Source organism: Salvia hispanica, chromosome 1, assembly GCF_023119035.1.
Source record: "Salvia hispanica cultivar TCC Black 2014 chromosome 1, UniMelb_Shisp_WGS_1.0, whole genome shotgun sequence".
Taxonomy (NCBI): Eukaryota; Viridiplantae; Streptophyta; class Magnoliopsida; order Lamiales; family Lamiaceae; genus Salvia; species Salvia hispanica.
In genome coordinates this window covers 35,940,569-35,965,624 of record NC_062965.1, presented here as the reverse complement: position 1 = coordinate 35,965,624, position 25,056 = coordinate 35,940,569, and the positions used below count along the sequence as shown (strand labels likewise).

At 35.2% G+C, this 25,056-nt stretch overlaps 1 protein-coding gene across 1 annotated transcript; it reads left to right on the top strand.

Annotated features, from left to right (window-relative positions):
• The first annotated feature begins 6,337 nt into the window (after nucleotides 1-6,337).
• On the top strand, nucleotides 6,338-7,194 carry LOC125195332. Its single transcript, XM_048093498.1, has 2 exons — nucleotides 6,338-7,058; nucleotides 7,166-7,194. The coding sequence occupies exons 1-2, from the start codon at nucleotides 6,338-6,340 to the stop codon at nucleotides 7,192-7,194; spliced, it is 750 nt and encodes a 249-aa protein (XP_047949455.1).
• The last annotated feature ends 17,862 nt before the right edge of the window (nucleotides 7,195-25,056 follow it).

Sequence of the window (25,056 nt, the reverse complement as noted above, 5' to 3'; positions counted from 1 at the left end):
TATCCAGAGGGTTTTTAAGGCCGCATCTCAGATTTACTTTATTTCCCATGTTTTAAATTTGTCTCTTTTCTACATGAACTAACTCATATATCTTGACGATGAATTAGTTGGAAATATACCTTATAAATGTTCTAACATGTATTCCTCAATTTGGTATTTCTGGATTTTGATTTTAAACCAACTAATAATCCAATTTGAGAACGAAAAATGGTTTCTTGTTTTTATGTTGATCCCAAACTATGCTCCTTTTTCCATTTTGTTAGAAATGTTTTTAAGAAATAGCTCCCATAAATATATGAACTAATCAATACAATATATTTCATTTGAGCTAATAAGATTATGCTACTAAACTTTAGTTGCTTAAATATGTCTAAATATTAGAAGAAAATAAACTTGATAATAGGTTGTAGGAGTATTATTTATTTAATTATTGACCTCAATTTTCATGCCCAATTCTTTGTTGCCATCGTTTTCTTATTTATGTTTACTTGAAAAAATCGCCTTGACGAAGGGCTGAGAATCAAAGATAGCTATGAATATGATGGAGTATTAATGTATTACTATATGGTTTGGGGTAAAATTAACATTAACGTAAAATTTAGGGATGATAGCAAAAAAGGAGCAATATTAAAAGAATAAATGTTCGCGCTTTTCGAGAGGCCCAACTTGGCTGACCAATCTACGTCATTTGTTTAGTTATTATACAAACACCCCTATACTTCTTAAAATCATGTTTTCACCCCTTTGGATGTGGAAGGTCTATATTTGGATAGCTAAGTTGAGGTCAACTTCTTTTACTTGGTCATTTTCAGGATTTCCTCTCAATATTTTGGTTTTCAATTATGTAAATCTGGAATAATATTAGATAGAATTCTATTCTAAAATATTTTCAACACATTTTCAAAGAAAATATATAAGGTAGATAAAATTCCATATAAAAATATCAACACGTTTTCGAAGTAAATATATAAGGTTGTATGCCTTTTTTAATCATTAACAAGATTTGAATAACTTTTATTCATAAAATATTAACTTTTATTTATTAAAATAATATTAGCGACTTTTATTCACAAAATTATAATTTTTATTCAAAAAATAGTAACTTAATTTATAAAAACAATAACTCTTGTTAATAAAATAGTAATTTTTTTGTAAAAGAAATTATTTTCAATTTTATATTTTAAAAATCATATGAGCTCGTTCTTGTACAAAAAATAATATGTACATTTAAAATTTATCATTAAATTTTATATTAAATATGTAAAGAATAAAAAAAATCATATCGTCGCCCCCACCCCATGAAATTCTAATTAATTCATTACATAATCTAATTAAAATATGCCATTAAATGCAAGCTAATTTATTTTTCATAATATAAGATATAAATAAGTTTAGGATACATTAGTCAAAATATAAATTATATTTTTTTAAAATATAAAGGTACTAAAGTATAGAGACATTATGTCTTAAAATAACTATCCTACTAGTATTTATTAGATATATCTACAAGATTTGAGCTCATAAGCGTAATATGTAAATTTATTATTTATATATATTTCATACATTTTCGGAATTAAATACAAGTACGTCATAATAAATAAATTATAAAAAAATTTACATATACAAATAAATTATAGTAAAAAATATGCAAAAGATAAATTAAAAAATACATGTGAAAACAAATGAATAAGATCATAACAAACTAATCTTCCATCAGTGGCAGCAATAAAGTATACTTTGGGTATCGGCCCAACTATTTTCCACTTGCACTCATCAACAACATTCTATTTTTAAATTTCATGACCCATAACTTTTTTCTAAAACATATTTAAATTTATTGGTAAAATATTTAAACTAACGATTCAACATATACGCATGGTTATTATATGGAATATACAAAAGTGGCAGTATTGTTTAGAGAAAAGCCTTTGAACCTAAAACCATTCGATAAAATAAATAAACATATACTACAAACTTAGATTGCACTCCACTCATGCCCCAAATCTGCCCAAAGAGTCATTTTGTGTTTCTTCACATGGTACAACCTGGACAATAATTTAGATCATAAACAAATAATTTTTGTAATCTATGTAGAACATAAGACTATAATATAGTAAGTATAATTTTCTTAATTAATGTAAAACACACATATATTACAATTAATGTAAAACACACATAATTGAGGATAGCAGTTTATAATGCAAATATAGAGTAGGTTTCTAGGGAAAACATATTTGTGTGCTCTATAAGTTAATCTAAATTTAGAATATGGTTAGATTTATTGTAAATTACCTTTAATAATATGCATATTTTTGCATTGTAAACTGCATGTTTTACACTGATATAAATGAGCATCTCACTTTACAAAGCAAAACATATGAATTTCAACGCAAAACATATATGTTCTGTAACATCAATTTTAGTTAATACTTTTCAAAAATATGTGAACATGATACAAAATATAACTATCAAACGTATGCAATTAGGATGTCATTTGATTCCTCGTAAATTAACCTTTAATTTGATACCGTACTATATGATCCAAGATATCGATGTACGTTATGCAAGGAAGAAACAGAAATGATTGAGCACCTCTGCTTTAGCTGTAGCCTGTAAGCGATCTAGCACTTTGTTATTTTGCTGCAACTGCTCCTATACCCTTCCTAAAGAACCAAAGGCATGCTTACTTTCATGGCTCGGTACTCCCTTCAAAAGATCTGACAAGAATTTGTGGATGTCTTTGTTTCATGTTATTACATGGCCGATTTAGGTTATTAGAAACAAAATGGTTTTCCAGAACTTCAAACCCAACTGGGAGTTCGAGAAGATACGTCTTTTGTGGCGAATGGGAATTTGGATTAAAGGATGGTGCCCGGACTTCCCCTTTGCTACAGGTCTGGTGATGAATAGCTTGGATGATAATAGGAGCTGGATGAGTGCACGAAACACGCGATAAGGTATGTTTGTGGGTTTGCGATGGCAGGTAGACCTTAGTTTCAGGTTAGCGTTTGTTTTTGGCTTTGAGATCCTTGATATCACTGTTTGTCGGCTTTCTTTTTGTTGTTAGCTTTGCTGGGGCTTTTTCTTGATAATTGTGTGCATTGCCCTTCAGATGACTTGAGCAATTTTCCGTTTATAAAAAAGAACTAGTATATTTTTTTAATTGTAAATTGTATGTTTTACACTAAAGACATAATTGAGTATATGGATTAGGGGTTATACTAAAATGACAAACCACTACCAATGAAGACCCTTATATTTAGGAGTTGATTCAATCTTAGCCTGCCATGTGGCATGCTTGCTTGCCTATGTATCGCAAATTAATTGTTTGATATCTCTGATTTCATATCGCAGATTGCTTGGAACCATAGTCTAAATTGTTTTTCTATTTATCACAGATTGCTTGTCTAGGTTGTCATTTTAACAATGGTAACATAGTGCTCTGATTTCGTATCCAGATAGGTTGTGACCATATGTCAAGTTCACAGATTGTTTACCTAAGTTGTCATTTTAACTATGGTGTCATAGTGCATCCTTATGAATTGTAATATATATTTATAGTAAACATGAAGTGAGACTCTTAATACGAGAGAAATTAAAATGACAAAAATTATTTTTTTGTTTGTAGAATGAATTAAGTATTAATAATAATAATAAAAATTAACTGCAAATAATGGAAGTCACTATTAACAAGTAGTTTGACTTTTGAGAATCCTATGACTCCAAAAGAAAAGATCAAACTAAATTATAGAAATAAAAGAAGTCTTAAACGTTTCCCAAAAAGGGCTAATAGCAAAAGATACCCTAACTTTTGATCAATTTTCGGGTTTTTTATCACGTGCATTAAATAAGGTAAAAAGTATGCTAATAACTTTCCCAAAAAATTAAATTTTTCCCAACTTAATCCTACGTTGCGCACTGGGATGTTTATGTTGTCTGACCATCGTTACTCGGTTCCTTAGGCGACATACTAGGTAAGACAACGAATTGGCAGTTTGGCTCCACCAGGTAAGGTTGTCATGTTAGAACTATGATTGTTGGCGGGTGAATTTGGGACTTGAAAATTGGTTGGCAGGCTATGTATTTTTGGGGTAGGAAGAACGGGTTTTTATGTTCCCAAAGTTGGTTTTAGAAACTTTTTTAAAGTTCAACTCGCTGTTCATGTAAAGAGGCTAATGACATGGCCTCATCAATTGGTAGTTTATGGACTATGGACAAAATGTTTAATTTTTGCTCTCAAGACTAATATGAAGCAGTGGGTTAAAAATTGATCGAACGAAAAATAGTGTGATTTGTAATAGCCTTAAAGCGATATAATACAATTACAAACTAAACATTACAATAAAAACATAAAGCAACATTTCACTAAAACTGACAGGGGTTCCATCTCATAAGGGGTCGATGTTGGAACATTTTAATATGGTCCAACATAATAGTCTAAAGATTGTATAATATTTATGGTTATTTATTGATTGACCCGACTTCGTGATCTACTAAGGTTTATAATTTATAGGGTCAAACGATTATCTATGAAAGTATGAGGACTATTGTGTAGATACTACTTTGGATAACTTTAATTTTGTTATGGGTGAAATTAAAATTATAATAAAGTTAGGGACTTATTCTCTAAATACATGGTTATGGTCCCCAAGTGCAACCTATAAATAGGTCAATAGATTCTCATTCCTATTGATCAGACGTAATATCAAGACTCTACAGATTACAGAGAATCTGTGAGAGAGCGTTGTCACTTGGAAGACTAATTTCCATACTTCAGTATCATCAAGAACATCAACATCATGAATCCGAACCCATGTACGCTTCCGCTTTATGTTTATCAATCGTATTCGATATGTGTGATTTATGTGAATCATTAATTTGATTCCAACAATTGGTATTAGAGCCAATACATGTTGGAACGAATTGATAATTCGTTGATTTGTAATTCTGTGTTGGATTGGGTTTATGAAAATTATATGTGTTCAAAATTGTTGAAGAAGTTGTACGTTTTCTTTGGAATTAATTCAAAAGCTTTTCATCAGGGTTGATTTTTAATGCACGCAAACCAAGGTATTGATTGGTTTATGAATTGAAATATGCGTGAAAAATTTATGATTTGAACTTTTGAATTTTTGGTTATCAACACCATTCTGGCGAATTAGTTGGGAGAATTTCAAATCAAATTTTTATATTGGTTTCTTCAAATTCTTCTGCACTCGTATGTTTGAGAAAAGGCTAAAGCCCTGAATGAAAAATTAGACGGTTTCAATAATCTGTCAAATTAGTGATGAAATCAAAGTTTATTAATCTGTTTTCATAATTCAGTTTTCAATTAAATTAGACCGCCATCCAATTTATTTCGGTAAACGGCGACGTTACCAAATCTCAGGCAACGTCGCGGCGGTTGACGGTGGTTGTGGAGGTGAAACAATGCCTTCTTTCGTGAAACGGCGCGACGGCCGCTATTTTGAAAAACTGATTTATTTTCTGGTTTTAATTTTGGGGCACACTGCAATTTTAATTTCCTTCAGCAGCATCCAATAATTTCCTTTATTTGGGCCATCTACATTCAAATTTTGGAAGGGCCGTATTTTAGTTTTGTTGACAAACAAATGCTGCTTGATTTTAATTTTAGTTGTTACACTGATTTTAATTTTAGTTGTTTGTGTAACAGTGCAAACAATTACTTAAAACAATTAATCGTATTTAATTGTTTTGATTAAAGTAATTAATTGAATAATGACTTAAAGTTTATGTGATATTTTGTTTAAATTAAATTAATTGAAACATTACCTTGCCAAAGTGAGCTCTAATGTGTAGATTAATTTATTTAGAATATATAGGATATTTGTATACTTGAAATACATGCGAATAGTTAATCGGCCCAAAGGAAGTTTGCTATTTGGCCGTGTTTCTTGTATACACCGTGGTAATAATATGAGATTATCCTTTAGTCATTATGGACACTAAGTCGGCCCAAAGGAAGACATACTGTTTGACATGAAATGATTATCTATATTTGATTACTACGTATTAAGATGTCACTTGCAAGTTAATTATTTTATCCAAAGATGAAATTTTTATGTTGTGCCGACATCTTGAAATGGAAATTTTCATTACTTAATTTATTTACTTATTATTTACGTGAGCTAATATTGTCCTACTTGTTATATTTGTTCTTTGCTAGCTCAAGAATCTGCTATCGCCTATCGGTTTTCTAAATTCCATTCCTGTGCTAAAAGGCAATACCTATGCATCATGGAGAAGCAAGGTATTGATTGGTTTGGAAATTGCAAATTTAGGATAAACGGAATTTTGAGGATAAAAGTTCCGATGGATGGAGCAACCTGCCCTTCTTATTGATGAAAGTTCCGATGAGGATAAACAGAATTTTGAGAGGTGGGAACACTCTAATCGCACTAGTCTTATGATTATGCAACATGCCATCCCTGAAAACTTTCGCGGTACTGTCCCGAAAGAAGCAACTGCTAAGGAATTCCTCGAGGCCATTAATATGAATTTCGCAAGCAATGAAAAGGCCGAAACGGCTTCATTGATGCATAAACTTGTGACTATGAGGTATAATGGCCGAGGGAAAATTATGGAAAACATTATGGAAATGTCAAACACTACTTCAAAGCTTACGACACTTAATTTGACGATCAGTGATGATCAACTAGTGCATTTGGTTATGATATCTCTTCCTCATCAATTTGATCACTTCAAAGTTAGTTACAATATTGTTAAGGATAAATGGTCATTGAATGAGTTGATTTCTCTTTGTGTTCAAGAGGAAGAGAGGTTGAAGCAAAGTAAGACAGAAAGTGCTCACTTAGCAACAAGCTATAGGGGTAAACGAGGAAGGGATAAGGGAAAGAGGATTCTTTCTGAGTTCGCTAAGGGGAAGAGGATTCTTCCCGATTCCTTCAGAAATGTTGCGGGTTCATCTGCAAAACAATTTAAGAAGGAAAGATCAACTTCAGTTTGCTTCTTTTGCAAGAAAGATGGACACAAGAAGAATGATTGTGAAGAATATCACGCTTGGCGCGTGAAGAAGGGTACATTTTTCACTGATGTTTGTTCATAAGTTAATTTAGCTTCTGTACCTGGACATACTTGGTGGATAGACTCTGGTGCTACTACTCACATAAGTGTGTCCATGCAGGGTTGCCTCTAGTGCCGAAAGTTGATTGATGCTGAAAGATTCATCTATGTGGGCGATGACAAACAAGTTGAAGTGGAGGCAATAGGCACATTTAGATTATTACTAAAAACTGGTCGTTATTTGGATTTAGAACATACATTTGTTGTACCGTCATTTAGACGGAATTTAATTTCTATTTCTGTATTGGACAAATTCGGTTATACTTGTTCATTTAGAGATAGTAAATTTAGTCTTTATCTAAATTCAACTTTGGTTGGCACCGGTTCTCTTTCTTATGGTGATAATCTTTATTTGCTTAATACTATTACTTCATTTAATGAAGCCCTGCATGTGAACTCACGAGGTACAAAACGTAAATTAATAAGTGAGAATTCTGCTACAATTTGGCACAAACGTTTGGGTCATATCTCCAAACGGAGAATAGAAAGACTTGTGTCAGATGGAATTCTTACCATTCCCAATATAGCAGACTTTCAAGTCTGTGTTGAGTGCATTAAGGGGAAACAAACAAACATTAGGAGATTTGAAGCCAATCGGACTACAGACGTCTTAGAACTTATACATATAGATATATGTGGACCGTTCCCTACTGCTTCTTGGAATGGTCAATGATATTTCATTACGTTCATAGATGATTATTCCCGATATGGTTATTTTATCTCATAAGTGAAAAATCTCAAGCATTGGATACGTTCAAGAGTTATAAGGCCGAAGTTGAAAATCAACTTGGAAAAGAATTAAGAACGTCAGATCTGACCGTGGTGGAGAATACTATGGTAGATATGATGGCTCGGGTGAACAACGTCCAGGACCTTCGCCAAATTTCTTGAGGAATGTAGAATCGTTCCCCAGTACACAATGCCTGGTAGTCCTACCATGAATGGTGTTGCTGAAAGATGAAATAGAACCCTCAAGGATATGGTTAGAAGCATGATCAGTTATTCTACTTTGCCAGAACCCCTTTGGGGAGAGGCACTTAAGACCGCAACATACATCCTAAACCGAGTACCTACTAAAGCAACTGCCGTAACCCCTTATGAATTATGGACGGGCAAAAAGCCCAGCTTAGGTCATTTACATGTTTGGGGTTGTCCAGCAGAAGCTCGGCCTTATAGGCCACACGAGCATAAACTGGACTCTAAAACGGTAAGTTGTTACTTTGTAGGTTATCCTGAGCGGTCTAGGGGTTGGGGGAAGATGGTATAAAGAATGTTGTCTTTGAAGAGGAACGATTTCACTTCCCTTCATTCCAGAAAAAGATGACACTCTTGTAATTCCTATTCCACCTCCCGAACAACAACATGAAGAACAACCACAACCTCCTCAAGAACATGACGAAGTAGGGCTGCTAAGAAGATCCACTAGAATGAGAAGACCTGCAATATCTACAGATGAATATATTGTATATCTCTAAGAGCATGAGGTAGATATTGGAGTGATGGAAGATGACCCAATCACCTTCCATCAAGCCATTGAAAGCCCTAATGCTCAAAAGTGGATTGATGCTATGGTTGAAGAGATTAAGTCTATGCAAAGCAATGACGTTTGGGATCTTGTCACATTGCCTGAAGGTGCGAAACCCATTGGTTGCAAGTGGGTTTTTAAGACCAAACGGGATTCGCAAGGCAATGTGGAGAGATATAAGGCTCGTCTTGTAGCAAAAGGCTTTACTCTAAAGGAAGGAATCGATTTTACCGAGACTTTCTCTCCAGTTTCGACGAAAGACTCATCCAGAATAATCATGGCACTAGTAGCTCATTTTAATATGGAGCTACATCAGATGGATGTAAAGACAACGTTTCTTAATGGCGACATTACAAAAACGATTTATATGGTGACCCAAAGAAGATGGTATGAAAACTTAAGAAATCCATCTATGGTCATAAACAAGCGTCTCGTCAATGGTATGTTAAATTTCATCAAGTTGTTATTTCATTTGGTTTTGAGACGAATCATGTTGATGAATGCATATACTATAAGTTCAGTGGGAGCAAATTCATTTTCCTGGTTCTATATGTCGATGACATTCTACTTGCTTGCAACGATGTAGATTTACTACGTGACACCAAGAAATTTCTCTCAAGAAAATTCGAAATGAAAGATTTTGGTGATGCTTCTTTTGTATTAGGAATTCAAATACATCGGGATCGTTCCCTAGGTGTACTTGGATTATCACAAAAGAGCTACATCGATAAAGTGTTGGCAAGATTCGGCATGAAAGATTGTAGACCAGGAGATACCCCTGTGGCTAAAGGTGATAAATTCAGTTTGAATCAATGTCCCGAAAATGAGATTGCAAGAAAGGATATGGAATTACTTCCCTATGCATCTGTTGTAGGAAGTCTTATGTATGCACAAGTATGCACGCGTCCAGATATTGCATTCATAGTGGGCATGCTAGGTAGATATTTGAGTAATCCCGGTATGGATCATTGGAAAGCAGTCAAACGTGTTTTGCGGTATCTGCAAAGAACAAAGGATTATATGTTCACTTATAGGAAATCGGATCAGTTTGAGATCATTGGGTATTCTGATTTGGATTTCGCGGGATGCCAAGACAGTCGTAGATCCACGTCAGGTTATGTCTTTATGCTCGCCGGAGGGGATATATCTTGGAAAAGTGTTAAACAAACATTGATAGTCACCTCTACAATGAAAGCATAATTCATAGCTTGTTTTGAGGCATCACAACATGGAGTATGGCTGCGAAACTTTATTCAAGGACTGCAAATTGTGGATAGTATTGAAAGACCACTCAAGTTATATTGTAATAATAAGTCCGCAGTCATGTACTCCAACAATAACAGGAGCTCGTCGAAGTCTAAACACATTGACATCAAGTTCCTTGCTCTTAATGATAGAATTTAGAGTAGACAATTGCAAATTGAACACTTAGGTTCGACTTCCATGCTTGTGGATCCTTTTACTAAAGGTTTACCGCCTTCGGTCTTTCATGAGCATGTATTTCACATGGGTATTCGACCTTGTGATACTTTGGTTTAGTGGGAATTTATGTTCATCTATGTAATAACATTTAATTTTAGTTATATTAAGTGCACTTTAGTTACTTTGGTTTTAGTTACTTTGAATTATGCCTTGGTATTTTCTGATCTCACTACAGTTTCAGAGGACCAGTTGAAAATAGACATGCAAAAGATCACATAACATGTAATTTCATGCTGCACACTCATATTTTGATTTGTGTTGCTAGATGTGTTGATATTTGTGATCACTGATGAGTTTAGCCATGTATACATGTTGTGACTTAAACTTATTTGGTTCTATATTAACATGTTTAGTAGACCGGATCGGTAAAGATGATTAATATAAATAGTAAGCGCGCAACTTTAGTAGTGTACAATCATTTGGTGACTTTTATGCTGGCCCAAGTGGGAGATTGTTGGAACGTTTTAATATGGTCCAACATAATAGTCTAAAGATTGTATAATATTTATGGCTATTTATTAATTGACCCGATTACGTGATCTACTAAGGTTTATAATTTATAGGGTCAAACGATTATCTATGAATGTATGAGGACTATTGTGCAGATACTACTTTGGACAACTTTAATTTTGTTATGGATGAAATTAAAGTTATAATAAAGTTAGGGGCTTATTCTCTAAATACATGGTTATGGTCCCCAAGTGCAACCTATAAATAGGTCAATAGGTTCTCATTCCTATTGATCAGACGTAATATCAAGACTCTACAGATTACAGAGAATTTGTGAGAAAGCGTTGTCACTTGGAAGACTTATTTACATACTTCAGTATCATCAAGAACATCAACATCATGAATCCGAATCCATGTACGCTTCCGCTTTATGTTTATCAATCGTGTTTGACATGTGTGATTTATGTGATGATTTATGTGAATCATTAATTTGATTCCAACAGTCGATTGGTTGCCTATGTTGGAAAATCTAGGAACACATATACAACAACCACTTTCTAGCGTATTGTTTGGTAGATGGTAAATAATTTCGTTACTGCATAAACTATTGTTTGTTTAATTGATCCAAAATATAGAATATGCATACGAAAAGACCACTTCGCCCCCCAACATAATTTGAATATCCCATCTTACCCTTCAATCCCTAATCTAGCGGTAAAAGTGGCCAAAAATTTTCGGAATCCCGCCAAGGGCTTTTTCTCCCCTCTACAAATGTTAACCATCTGCCTCCCCTAATTCATTTTGTTATACTACGTTGAACAGTTGGAACAACTCATACCAATCTCTGGAACTGGGATCGACCGATCAAGATGACGCACATACCAGTTAGAGTCATTATAACTTTTCGTTTTGCTGGTGAAATGCTTCGTGGTTTAAGATTCATGCTTGATCGCAAAAGTATATATTCTCATATCCCAATTCTTCATTGACAACAATTTTTCATGTTTCAAGTTTATTTGTGTATCATGGTTTAATTTGTGAGTTATTTTACTCGTTATTTGTTCTACACATGACCTATGATTATGCTACTTTTTGGTTTGTGCCTTTTGCATTCTAAACTTGTGTTGGATTGTGTTTAGATGAGATGTAATTGGGTGTTATGTGAACCTCTGTGCCGCTATGTTTTTTAGATCATAAGCATTAAACCCCATTATATCAGTTGAATTGTTGTTTGTGTTTACAGTTCCATAACAACGTTCTCATTGTCCCACTATGGCGAACTACCAGAGACGTGCAACTACTGTTGACTCAAGCCAGGAGACTGATGGTTACCTCCACTAAAACTAGTCGATTCATGACGTTTTATGGAGATTTAAATTAGTATCGTCTTCTGAATCGTATTTTTGTCCAAATGTCTTTGACAGCACTGGAGGTAATTCGACATTCAGTGATAGGTCCAGACGCGGTTGGACAGATAAGGAGGAGGTCATTCTCATTATGGCAATGAAAGAACTCGTTGCTACCGGTTGGAAGTCAGATAACGGGTCCAGGTCTTTTTATCTACAACGGGTTGAGAATAAAATGTGTCAACATCTTCCTAACACTGATCTGAGGTGCATCCACACATTAAGTCGAAGTTCACAACATGGAAGAAAAACTACTATGCATTCAACTCCATACTGCCGCGGAGTGGCGTAGGGTTTGATGTGAACAATGACTTCAAGATCGACTATGTTGACGACCAATGGTCTCAGATTGTGAAGGTAATTATACTTTTATTTCTCATTCCCAATTTTTGTTATGAGGTGTAATTTAGCATTATTTGTTTATGTAATTTGCAGTTGATTTTTTTCTTGATTTGAGTATTGATACAGGCTGATGGCAATGCAAGGTATATGCGCAACAAAGCTTGACCATATTGGGAGGATTGGAAGGAAGTATTCAGAAAGGATCGAGCCTCTGGCAGTTGGAGTGTGCCTACTCGTCAGGCGATCAAAAATATTTACCCAACCAACAACAATCTTACTGATGATCACAGTGATGTTTATCGTGTGAATTGTGATTTTTTAGATGGTGAGGGTCTGCTCGAAGGTTTCCTTCCTGATGCCCTTGAAGTGACCCAGTAAAACAACGAAGCAAGTAATCCAAACTCTACCAAGAAAAGTGGAAAGAAGCGCAAGCTTGATGATCAGTTGAATAAGGTGCTGGACTTGATTAATCTAATGCATGATGACACAACTCAGCAATTGAATGACCTGTCAGCAAAGATAGGTTACGAATTCGATCTCAGCAACAAGTGGACGGAAGTGCCCGATCTGCTAGATGTGATACCGGGTGTCACACTGAAGGAAAAATATGATGCGTGCGCAAAACTTGTTAAGGAACCAGAGCTTCTTGATCTTTTCAACGGTCTCGCAGAGCTAGCTCGCCCATCTTTTGTGATGTACCTTCCTGATGCCCTTGAAGTGACCCAGTAAAACAACGAAGCAAGTACTCCAAACTCTACCAAGAAAAGTGGAAAGAAGCGCAAGCTTGATGATCAGTTGAATAAGGTGTTGGACTTGATTAATCTAATGCATGATGACACAACTCAGCAATTGAAGGACCTGTTAGCAAAGATAGGTTACAAATTCGATCTCAGCAACAAGTGGACGGAAGTGCCCGATCTGCTAGATGTGATACCGGGTGTCACACTGAAGGAAAAATATGATGCGTGCACAAAACTTGTTAAGGAACCAGAGCTTCTTGATCTTTTCAACGGTCTCACAGAGCTAGCTCGCCCATCTTTTGTGATGTACCTTCCTGATGCCCTTGAAGTGACCCAGTAAAACAACGAAGCAAGTACTCCAAACTCTACCAAGAAAAGTGGAAAGAAGCGCAAGCTTGATGATAAGTTGAATAAGGTGCTGGACTTGATTAATCTAATGCATGATGACACAACTCAGCAATTGAAGGACCTGTCAGCAAAGATAGGTTACAAATTCGATCTCAGCAACAAGTGGACGGAAGTGCCCGATCTGCTAGATGTGATACCGGGTGTCACACTGAAGGAAAAATATGATGCGTGCACAAAACTTGTTAAGGAACCAGAGCGTCTTGATCTTTTCAACGGTCTCGCAGAGCTAGCTCGCCTATCTTTTGTGATGTATCTTTTGGAGTTGGACAACAACAAGTGACATCGTGGGCTGATCGTCCATGCAAATGGGTGATGAACGGATTTTGAGGTTTAAGTATTGGAGGTGTCCGGCTCCTATATTTATATATATGGTTGTGTTAATCTGAGGCCACGAACATTTTATATAGGCCAATATTTTGTGTATAGCTTATGCGTATATTTTGCATTAGGATCTTTGTATCAGACTATTTGTGATGCATGCCCGATAGACTTTTTTTCATCAAATTTGGTATGTGTTTATCAAATTCCTATTTGCATTGCATTCACTTCTGAAAAAGGCATGTTGAGCAACACTAAATCAGGGTTGATTCAAATATATATGCTAAAACTCATAAATTAATAATACTAATATTAGAACCGGACATACCACTTGGAGATCAACTACTACAAAAGCTATTCGGACATCATCGTTTTAAAGATTCACTTCGATCTAATGAATTACCCTGTTCATCTTATGTGAACATTCACCTAAAAAACAAAAGAGGGATTCTTAACCTAACATACCTTAAACACGACATACACACCCAGCTCCTACGACAACGATGTCCCTATAACATAACATACTATTACATCAAAGTTTAATAAGTTGGTTTCCAATCCTTTCCATAGGGCGACAACAGTCATGGGCGAGGTAACCTCGTATGTGTCTGATGGTGAGGAAAGAATCTTCTGGCCCCCGTTGGCCACCACCTCGGCGGTATCCGATATTACGATCACTTCAGTTGTATCTGATACAATGATCACTGCAGTCTCTTCTTTGACTTTGATATTTGGCATCCCGAACATAACGACAAGTTGGCTGAAAGCGGGTTCATCTTGGTTAATGTATGCTCCAGCAAACAGATTGAGCTACGAGCACATGATAATAAAGCAGTGTTTTAGAAAAAAGTAGAAATGTCTATCGACAACAACCCAGTAAATAATTGGACAAGTTTCAAAAACATACCTCAAATATCTTCTTCCACACTTCATCATCAGCCACCACAACATTAATGAGCATATTACAGTACACACCCGCGGTCGCCACCACTTGGTGGAAAGTGGTATATCGCTCCTCCAAGACCTTCAACCGGTTTATGAGGTCAGTTACAGTGACCTCATTTATCGCGGTTGCTGCTTCGACAGCGACGGAGTCGGAGATGTTGTTGTCTTCCCATGGACGAACGCCTCTAAGTCGAATAAGGTTGGAAAGCAAGAGGTTGTTGGTATTTGCCATCCACTTGCCTTTGTAAAAAAAAAGTTTGCTTGATTCTGAATAAGCTAAACTGCAGCGCAGTTACTAATCGGGTTCTGGGCTTCAATGACATCCCTAATTCTAACATGTATCAAATGCATGATGTATATGAGAAAGGTTGATGAGCACACGGCTCGATATTTGTCTTCATTATTAAGCATGTCCATCAGCTTATGCATACACCCATCACCAATAAATGAGGGGGTTGGGAGTTAAATTTGTAACAGTTGAGTAGGAACCAATCAACTTAGAAGGAGTCAATGAAAATCGTAGGTTACAACTGATTGAGTACATTAGACATAAGGTCTTATTTCACATCATTTCTCACTTTGTCTAATTAGCAATGGCTCAGGTGGGAGTGCAGTTAATGGGTAAGGAAGCTTCAACCCTTCAACATGCATCGTAACATTATCACTGACCATCCGAAAATCGTTATATTTTGTGATTGTAGTTTGAATGAAGTGGACTTTGTGAGGAAGCCTTCATTTATGAAATGTTTCTTGGAGCCAAGAGATTCCAAAAGACTGGTAAACTTCAATCTACTTATGTAATGCTTATATAACATTGTCATTACGGTTTAGGGTTAACTACAAATACTTCTGATTCAGCGACTCCCTCGTGAATGGGTAAATTCCCATGGAGATGAACTCCCAAACTTCTGCAAACTTGTCATGCCTAGTGGCGAATGGAGGGTTCGTCTTTTTAATGTAGCTATTGACAGTCACTTTTGGAATGGGTGGTCAGACTTTCTCCGTGACAATCGTATTAGTCATAAGGAGTCCCTCGTTACGACTTCGGCAGTGGGTGTCTACCACGAGAGGAATATGATTGTATGTTGTCTACGTAAATTCTTCTAATTTTTCAATTATTGATATACGTTATGCACAATGCAATAATTTCACGAATATGTAAACAACTGATATCGACTCGAAGGACAATTATCCACTGCCGGATGATGGATCGAAGGAGGACTCTGGTGCTGAGTACGTGGCTGACCCCAGAGGACTAAATGATTCATATCCGTTGTTCAATGTGAACCTTAGTCAAACTAATGTTGCCTGAACCTTGGTGAGTAATGAAATCAGATGGTCTGAACATCATACATTATTTTGAGGGCTAACATTCACATGTATCTTTGATGAGTATAGGAAATACCTACGAGCTTTTGGAAGACACATCTTTGTATGGCAGACTTGGATGGTTATGTGTATTTCATGGTTGAGGATAAGACATGGGTCGTGCAGCTTGAATGCGACAACAAGCGGATTTTGGTGAAACATGGTTGGCGTCGTTTCAAAGATGACAATGCATTGGTGAATGAAGTTGTTTGCAATTTCCTCCTTGTTAATATGGATGAAGTGCAGTTCTATGTGACATTCTCACGTTGAAGCTGTATAAATGTAGGCAATTTGGGCGAGGCTGTGATGTCCATGATATCTCTTATTTCATAGAGCATTATGTCGTGCTTATGAATGAATTTCGATTTCGAGCATCTAAACTAGTAAAACTACATGAATGGACAATTTATTATGTAGCACTGAAAAATATCAAAGATGTGCATATATAGTTCATTGCAGAGGCACACAATGGATGCTACCATTGAAAATAAAGCATAAACAAGCCATTGTACTGAGTCTCATTGACTAAATCTCTCATAAACAAAATTTTGACATAGGGAAATACATAAATATTAGCTTCAATACGTCCTTCAAGCTGCATTTGAATTAGCCCACATGAAAGCTGCTAGGTTATCCCGCATCCTGTTCCATGCCATGGTTGCTTCTACACTGTCGACGTATTCAACTACATCTTCATCGGCTTCGTTATCCATAGCACTATCAGCTTCTCGGTCGAGTTGCGCCTCTATTGGGTCAACCGCCATCTCACCTCGGATGAAGTTGTGTAGTAGAAAACATGCAATTATCAACCCAATTTGAACTTGTATTGGATAGAAGCTGCAACTCCGGCTGCATTTTTAGGACGGCGAATGCCCGCTCAATGACATTTCGTGCTCTAGTATGCTTCATATTGAATAATTCCCGAGGGTTCTAAGGACGTTCGCATGCAGGTCCCTACTCTTTCAGATGATAACGAACCCCTTTGTAGGGTGTCAAGAACCCTTCACTGCGCATAACCATTGTCACATAGGTAGTAATATCCTACGCAAAAAATAACAATTACATCATAACGATTATCCCCAAATAAATATGTCAGGCACTTTACAGGATTGTGTGTTGAAAGAATAAATACACAATTACTAACCTTTCTGCACTTTGAGTCCATCTTCTCGACTTACAGCATCACGTAGAATCCTTCATCCCCCGCGGATCCCTCCCAACCAGGGAGCAAGTATATGAATCTGAGGAATCGATCACATACCGCTAGCGTATTCGTGGTGATCTGCTCTTTCCTTGTACGATATCTAGGAGTATCACCTGCACGCACTCAGAGCAAGTGTTCAACATTGCGACGCCAAAGTTAAAACATGGAGTAGTAATGTAAAAGTAATAATCAAAACAGAATCAGCCATCTACCCTACCATATTGTTTTAATCGCAGGCATAGCAAACGAATTATTTTTGCAGCTATTCTGGAAAACAAATCATACTCCAATGTTCTGAATTCAAACAACCAAATGTTATATCAGACCCTTTCTCATCATGCCTCAACTAAAACAACCCATTCCAGTATCTAATTTTGTCAATGGAGACAACCCATCATAAATCTCACTATTTCTATTCATTCCTGAGCTACGACACCTCAAGAAAGATTGTAGATAAATTGATACTTTACGAATCAAGTCTAAAATCGACCATCGTTGGAGCCTATCGAGTCGCGTTCTGTATGGGAACACAACCATCTGCTGATGGGCGCAGTTTTGCCCAATTTGTTTTCGCCCTTTCGAGATCCAAAATTTTTAAAATTTCTCTGCATCTGAATTTGAAGCAGATCAGCTCCTTTTTGGTGAAGTAAGTCAAGGACAATTTGGTAAAATGGTATTTAACATTAATTTCAGCATTTGTTGTGTATTCGCCTATATCGCAGGGGTCATTGAATGATAGAGATACCTCTAATATTTGGCTTACTATCTCAAAAACCAATACGGGTCACACTAGTTTCCCGAGTCAAGCGCCTTACCTCAAAGGTGAACTAAACTGTGGATAATGCAAGAAAACAGTCCACTAACATGCACTTTCTAGGCAACCAATCGAGCCCTAAAAAGATAGGAACTAAATGGAACGGACGGGGAATCAAAAGGAAGAGATTGGAGAGTGAACAAATGGTCACAAGGACCCATTATTATCAAACTCCACCGGCTAACTACACGACTCTAGGGTATACTTTCGTTCATACTCTGCCACTAGAGGTATACTCTTTCGAGCTCCACCCTTAAGGTAAACTCTCACTCAAGCTTCGCACTAGTTACTGTTGGGGTTTGGAGCCCCTTGCACAGCGGAAGACTTGTACAAAACAAATAAATCAGATAAGGATCTATTTGACTAATTATGCGATTAATCAATTCACATGTTAAACAAATAATTGCATGCTAGAACGCAAATAATTCATGCTTAGAAAATATAAATCCTAAACATGATTTCTACGGTTTAGGGTTACCGATTTTGATTCTCCAAAGAATCGTCGATTACTCGCGCCTTCTCCACATGATGATCTTCAATACTAGACCACGGATCTTCTCTCTGGTTCCCGAACTGTATCTCGATATCAGGGTGGGCTGATCTTATCAAAATACTAGGGCTCGAATAAAGAAGAAAGAAAATTTCTCAAGGAGGAGGAGCTGAAATTCTCACGAAGGAGAAAAACAATAAAATTTCGTCCTCCTTCAAGAATAGAAGGAACGAAAATTTCAGAAGAAAATATATTGTGTATTTTCTGTCTCCTTTATTCTCCTATTTATATTAAGTTCCTTTTGGGCCCAGACAGGGATCTATGGAAGGTTTTGGATATGGGCTCCCCCAATTAGCATTTTACTAATTAAATTGAACCCACAATTTAATACAAGCTTATATTGGAATATTACGAGCAGCCACTACAGAAGTAATATTGAACTCTCCCCATCCAAATTTGAAATTACAAGTAATCCGGGTTTTCACTTTGTTTATTATTTATTTCCCTCGCTTAAGATATAAATGTCCATTAATTAATTAATGTCTGCTATGGACTTAATTAATTAACATCTTATTAATTCCAAGAGTGGACTTAGCAAGAAACATTTGTTTATTATTCATAGAGCGATAAAACTCCAACTGACCAGTTTTCTGAATAACAAAACCTTATTCGAGCTCCTCTTGAGGACATTATCAAACGAGACTCACCTTGCGCACGTTTCAACATAATAGCAATCTTAGCACCGCTAGATATTAATCACCACTACCCAATATATCAGGATTATTGGGTTGCGAAAAACTCGCACCATTTGATAAGTCAAAGTAGTGCATGATCAATACCGTATGCTCAATGCTAACATATGTAGATTAAGAAATAGTATTTTATCAAGACCTAGTCTTTCAGTAGATAGCATAAAGACACGTCTTGCTGTTAGATCCGTTCAGTGTTATACCACACCAATGTCATCTTATTTCAGTAAGGCTTAGAAATATGCGGACTGACATTGCAATCTTTCACGATAGGTAGCCAAAGCCTATCTAGGTTGTGAAATTCTTCTTTTTCTTTTGTAAAGCGTTACATAGATCTGACTGTGTTACCTTAAAGTGGACGACGCCCACAACCGGTCTACTAAGCAAAAGACTTAGACATTGTTTACTTCTTATGCATTTAAATGTTTGTAAAACATCTTATAAATGCACAAGCAAACACAATGTAATAACAATAGTGATTCTATTCGTGCGAGACTGCTCGAATAATACTGAATCGGGTTAAAAGTGGATTGTAGAGTTTTACGTATACAAGCAAGATTCTATTCGGCGAAACTTGCTTGAAACATGCTTTTAAGTATACCAAACCTAACAGTTACATAGTGCTAGTTGTGAATTTTACCAAGTGGCTAATCTCAGGCTAACCACAAAGCAATCCATAGTCTTGCTATAAATTTTCCAAACATTCATCCCACCTAACATATGGGGAGAGATTCTCAAGACACTTTTTTAATAAAACTCTAGCATATCTATTACAAAATAAAACAAATACCCTATTTATAGGGAGAGGATGGGGAAGCGAAAAGACACTCAAAATTATTCCTCTAGACACTCAAAATTATTTTGGCACGACACGATAACACGACACGAACCCACACAAAATTAATGGGTATGTGTCAAAGCTTATCGTGTTCGTGTTATACGTTAAGAAATAATATTAATATATTATAATATTATTATTTTTTTATTTTAAAATTTAAAATTTAATATTAGAAATAATAGTAATAAACTATCATAATATTAATATTATAGTGTCGTTATTGTGTCGTGTCATATATGTGTTGTTATCGTGTCGTGTTGACCCGAAGTGGTTCGTTTCATTAATGGGTTCGTGTCGTGTTCGTGTCTGAGGGTAGCGGGTCGTGTTCATGTTCGTGTTTGAAGTTTTCTTAACGGGTCGTGTTCGTGTTTGTTGTTATCGTGCCGTGTCGTTATCGTGTCGACATGATAACGACACAACACGCACGATTTTCCACCCCTACTTTAGACTCTTCGCAAGCTGGCGAATCACTGGGTGCACGCCCAATGACTCGTTGGGATTTTTCGGTTCTGAGCCAGCGACTCGCAGATTTGGCATAACCAGGGACGAACCTAGCATGAGCCAAGCCACCGCTCCAGCGGGGACTTAGCCGGCGCCGGTCTCAGAACCCCACCATCACACCATGGCTGCTCCTGACGCTGCCAGTGTCTGCAATGTGGATGTTTTACATTTTTCAGTTTTTACGAAGTGAGAGGAAGGGGAAGGAATTAGAAAATTAATTACTCTCATTTACTCCCTCCGTCCCATAAAAGTTGAGACAAAACTTTTGGGCACGGAGATTAAGAATTTATATTAAATAAATAGGAGAGATGAAAAAAAGTAGGAAAGATAAGAGAGAGTAAAGTAAATGATGGAATAAAGTAAGAGTGATTAGATGTTTTGTCTTTTGTTAAAAAAGAAAATGACTCAACTTTATTGGGACGGACTAAAAAGGAATACGACTCAATTTTTATGGGACGGAGGGAGTACTTCACAGTTGGCAGTAGTGGAGCCCATTTTTTTATTATAGAGTAATTGATTAAGGGAATATCCGTTTTCTTTTTGTATGATTAGATAAGATTTGGAAAATAGGAGTACATTATAACTATATTCGTGTATTTTTAGAGATTTAGAAATATACATTTTTATTTAAGGAATAATGTCGTGTGCTATTTATCTTGCATTTATGTTTAATATAAAAAATGTTACTAATAGTAGTAAATAACAAAATTTAGTCAAATTTTGGTTAATCTATCAAAATATTAAATCACGAAATTTAGGTTGTTCTCGACCATTTACATAAACTAGTATCACCCCCGTGCGTTGCACGACTCATTGAAATTTCTTCACACAAAATTGGAAATGTCAATTTACTTAAACAAATGAAATGTAAAGAAAAAGTTAGTTGGAAAAGAAAAAGGGTTTTAAGAAATGTAAAGAAATGTAAAGAAAAAGTTGGTTTTAAGAAATGTAAAGAAATGTAAAGAAAAAGTTTTAAGAAATGTAAAGAAAAAGTTGGTTGAAAAAGTTAGTGGAATGTGGGACCTATTTTTTTATATTGGTTTTATAATAAAATGTGAGTGAATTGAGTTAGTGGAATGTGGGACCTACTTACTATTTATGGTAAAAATGAAGTGTGACTCTTAATTGGGGACGGACCGAAATGGAAAAGTGTGACTCTTAATGGGGGACGGAGGGAGTAATGGATTAGGATGCAACCAAGAAATGAAAATTTCAATAAAAAATATGAATTCCCAAAATCGCCTATGCTCATGCAGCTCTACCCACCCACTCTTCTCCGTTCATCATCTCCAACACTTTCATTGTCATGCGTCGACCCCATCTTTTCAATTAATAAAAACACAAACAACAAATATTAGTAACAAAATATAGTCACACAAAAAAAGCGTGCAAAGTAAACAAATTGTTTTTTCCTGAAAATTCAGTGAAGCAATAGAAGGTAGTAAGTGACGCACAAGCAAACAAAGATAGGAGTATATTTATAGCATGGATTTAAATTGTATCCATATATTCTTTATTTGTAACGGCTTTAATGTTAATAATAATTGTTAAGAAAAATAAAAATAATTAGTAATTAAATAAAATTAATATCATTAAATCTTAAAAGTTTTATAAAATTGATTCATGATTCACGATTCACGATTTAAGCATGAATAATGATCTATATCAAAATTTATTACTACGTATTTATTAACAGTGGTAATTTCATTGGTCCAAAATGGAAGATAATCTAATTATTTTGTTACACTAATATGCGGTTACTATATTTTGTGGCCATGAAATCTATTCATACAATAAAAGAATTAGATGCAAAATTAAGATGATTTAATAATTTCTTTACATAAAAAAATTATAGTAATTTATAGGAGAACCATTTCTCAACATAATTTTTTGGCAACAAAATCGATTGATAATAATAATATGTAAAAAAAAGAATTGTTATAGCTAAGACATAAGATATTAAAACAAAACTAACAAAAAATAAAATTTAGGGGTAATTGCTTTTAAAATCACCAACTTTCCATGAATTTCGGTTTTTCCCACGAACTTTAAAAAGTTCGTGTAATGTCACGAACTTTATTGTCGGTTGCTATTTTCCCATGTCAGGTTTTCCGGTCTGATTCAAACTGTTCGTTTTCTATTAAGACAATGTCCAAATTCTTTTATCTTACTATCATTATCTTCGTCTTTGAAATAGCTTCGCGTGGGTACCTTGTACGCCTCAATCGGAACTCAGATGAAGAAGTTATGGCTATTATGATGGTACAAGGTCGCACAAAGGTCGCAGCCTTCATCAAATGGCCATAACTTCTTCATCCGAGTTCCGATTGAGGTGTACAAGGTACCCACGTGAAGCTATTTCAAAGACGAAGATAACCATAGTAAGAAAAAAGAATTTAGACATTGTCTTAATAGGGAACGAACAGTTTGAATCAGACCGGAAACCTGACATGGGAAAATGGCAACCGACAATAAAGTTCGTGACATTACACGAACTTTCTAAAGTTTGTGGGAAAAACCGGAATTCATGGAAAGTTGGTGACTTTAAAAGCAGTTACCCCTAAAATTTAAATATGAACTAACATAACGTAAAACACAGACCAATCCTCAAATAGGATTTCAAAGTGCTATGTTCATTTCACCTTCTCTCACACGACTTTCATTCCACAGCCTCCGATTCACTTCTTCCATGTCGTCGCCTTTCACTCTCTCTCACATAAGTAATCTCCACCGCCTCCTTGACTCTGTCTTCATTGACTGAGTTATGCTAGATTGTAGGTCTTCGAAGAAGGTGAATTCCTTGGTTTCAATTTTCTTCTTCTAATAATATCACAATATGAGTAATGTAATAATCAAACAAAAAGAGTAAATAAATAGATGAATATAAATATACTATTTTTGGTAAAAGAGCAAGAACCCTAAAAAACTTTTTATGCAAGCAATGAGGAAGTGAGTAAAAAGAATGCAAATAACACGTACTATTTATAGAAAAAAAAAATAAAGAAATGTCTAGACATTAACCAATTTGCAGCCATAAATTTACATTAAACTATTATTCTTGAAACGTCTCATGCCAAATTCCTTACAAAATGTTGTTCCAAAAGATTATTAATACAATACAATTCTTTATAAACATGGCGGTTACAAATTAATGTATAATTCAATTCTTAATAAGACAACGGTTATAAAGCTTATAATTAAATATTCCATGGCTTAATTATTGAGGCCCTATATCATTCATATTTAAATTTTGGTTGTCCGTTTCTTAAAGTTTATAGTTAGTAGACTGTTGCAACAACTGTCTTACTAAACGAACCTTTGGATTTGCTAATGTCTGAGGTGATAAGTGATGTCAGCAATAATAATAAATAAATATATAAACTCGAAATATATTATTCCCTCCGTCCCCTATTAGGAGTCACTCTTTGACCGGGCACGAGTTTTAAAAAATGTAAAGAAAAGTTGGTTGAAAAAGTTAGTGGAATGTGAGACCCATTTTTTATATTAGTTTTATAATAAAATGTGAGTGAATTGAGTTAGTGGAATAATGTGGGACCTACTTACTATTTATGGAAAAAATGAAGTGTGACTCTTAATTGGGGACGCACCGAAATGGAAAAATGTGACTCTTAATGGGGGACGGAGGGAGTATTAAATAATATTTATATTTACTAAAAAAAATTTATGCATTTAAAATATAGAATTTTCTTTAATAATAAATAAATAAATTGAAACATGTAATTCAAGATATTTTAACTTGGGAGCCGCAACGTATATAGAGGACGAAAAGTGTTCTAATTGACGTTTTTTTTTCCAACAATTAGTTTCTAAACATATTGAATTAGAAGGGTTTTTATTGATTTAATACATTGTTACTGTCCATCTGTGAGTTTAAAACTTAATATAATAATATTATTTCTCATTTCTTAAAGTGAATTCACAATTTTAAAATAAGTAGATAGAAAATTAATTGGGTCGTGTATCGCATGGGTGTGATCAAATTAGGGAAGGACTATTATAGAAGTTGTTACCAAGCAACGTTGAATTATTTGCATTGAAACCCTATCTGGTAAAATTTTATGGAGTCATCTAATGCATTATAACGGCCACATCAATACAAATTCCACACTATAACTATTATTACATATTTTATAAATATTCAAATTCACCCCATAACTTTTAAATATATCAAAATACATAAAGTCTTAAGTAGACATTTATTATACTAATGTGATAGTAAACGAGAAAAATTGAAATTTGGTGATTTTATATTGAAATTAATGTTACAAGACTTACCAAATATTACTTGTTCCGTCTCATATTAGTCGCACTTTTAATTTTAGATCGTAAACATTGGATTGATTTTTTCAGC